This window comes from Plasmodium inui (assembly GCF_000524495.1).
Source record: "Plasmodium inui San Antonio 1 unplaced genomic scaffold supercont1.243, whole genome shotgun sequence".
Taxonomy (NCBI): domain Eukaryota; phylum Apicomplexa; class Aconoidasida; order Haemosporida; family Plasmodiidae; genus Plasmodium; species Plasmodium inui.
This window is the reverse complement of record NW_008482077.1, coordinates 4,244-5,944: the sequence shown is the minus strand read 5'-3', so window position 1 is coordinate 5,944 and position 1,701 is coordinate 4,244. Positions and strand designations below refer to the sequence as shown.

Here is a 1,701-nt window from a genome sequence, read left to right as displayed (position 1 = left end):
ACCCCCAAGTCCACCACTTACTACTGATCATAATGCTAATGATTATGATAGTCTAATGGAAGAATAATGAGTTCCTTTCTCGTGACCCAGAGAACAGGGACGTATGTGTAAATATACACATGCATGCTACGACTCAGATTGAACAGTGAGGGAGAGATACATTCCCATTTTGCAATGCTTTCTAGTACAATAACAGGGGAGTCAACAGTTTCTTCCCCCTATCTTAATTATCTATAAAAAATCCTCTACTGACTATGTCAGTTCCATGTGAGAAACTTCTTTATTCAGTTGACAGCAGTCTCATTAACTGCTGCCTTATTTCCTATATTTGTGTGACCACTGCTCAATCTCCTTAAAGATGGGATAGATATTGAGAAGGCGATTCTTATAAAGCCGCACGTGAATGTGTATTCGCGTGAATATTGGAATTCAACCTTCCTGAACTGTAGCTTTTTCTCGGGGTAACGCATTTTTTTACCTCGTGTATAACAGGGTACTGTAGAAGAAAGATGCGACAATGTTTGTTTCCAATGAAGGATGCGAAGAAGAAGGAGAACAAATACAGTCGGCATTGTTTGAAGTTGAAGAGGACATTAGAAAGAAAGTTTTGGATATGTTCTCTGGAAATGTAGAATTCGATGAAGAAGAATCCAAGAAGTTGGCGCTAGATCTACAGAAGAATCTGCTGTCTATGTTTTCTGGAGGTGTAGGAGATGACAAAGAGGAGGAGGAAGAAGAAGACGAAGAGGACGAAGAAGAAGACGAAGAGGACGAAGAAGAAGACGAAGAGGACGAAGAAGAAGACGAAGAGGACGAAGAAGAAGACGAAGAGGACGAAGAAGGGGATTCGGAAAAAGACGAGTCACAAAGAGAAGATTCATGTGAGGTTAAATCCGATAAAGAAGCCAGTCTGGACGCAAATGAAAATAGATTAGTTAACTTATCCGAGGGTGAGGAAAAAGAAACAGCGTTGCTAGGAGCTGAAGATGACATTAAGAAAACCTTGCTGGGCATGTTCTCTTTGAAGGGAGAATTCGATGAAGCTGAATCAGGAAAGCTGGTATTAGATCTACAGAAAAACATACTCTCTATGCTGTCTGGAAATATCGGGGACCATGATGATGAGGACTACGAAGACTTTGAGGAGGAAAAAATAGAAAAACCAGAGGAAGTCGTGGAGGATTCTACGGAAGTTGGTGATAAAGAGGCAATAGACGAAGTAGCCGATGTTCTACAAGAGCCTGAAGAGGAGGGCACGGAAGAATCTGGAAAGGAGGTTAGCGAGTTATTCGAAAAGGAAGTTGCGGATGAAGTTATTGAAGAGGAGGACAAGGAAGAAGTAGAAGAGGCATCCGTCGACATAGAGGACATGCCCGTTGTTGTGGAGGACCCTGTCATTACTGTAGAAGAGCATGTAGACCAGGATAAAGAGGAGTCAACAGAACAGGACGGCCAGGAATCTGAAGAGGAGGAAACTGAACAATCATTAGGGGAGCAGTCAAAAGAAGAATTCGCAGAGGAGGAAAAGGAAAGAGCAGAAACAGCTGTGGGCTCTGTGGATGATATCTTGAAGGAGGAAATGAAAAAAATAGAAGAGTCTGTGAAGGGGGCCCTTGGAGTTGTGCAAGAGGCAGTAGATAAAGTTACGGAGGAGGAGCAAACAGAAAAGGCAGAGGGCCCTGTGGAAGCAGCGAAAGAAGA

General features: G+C 42.7%; 1 protein-coding gene across 1 annotated transcript in view; it reads left to right on the top strand.

The window, feature by feature from the left end:
• Positions 1–517: 517 nt before the first annotated feature.
• C922_05853 (hypothetical protein) overlaps positions 518–1,701 on the top strand; it is a gene marked incomplete at both ends in the record, with an annotated part of 2,745 nt that continues 1,561 nt past the window's right edge. Inside the window, one exon of the mRNA XM_008821424.1 lies at positions 518–1,681. Within this exon, the coding sequence (XP_008819646.1) occupies positions 518–1,681 (1,164 nt within the window). The remainder of the gene's footprint in view (positions 1,682–1,701) is intronic.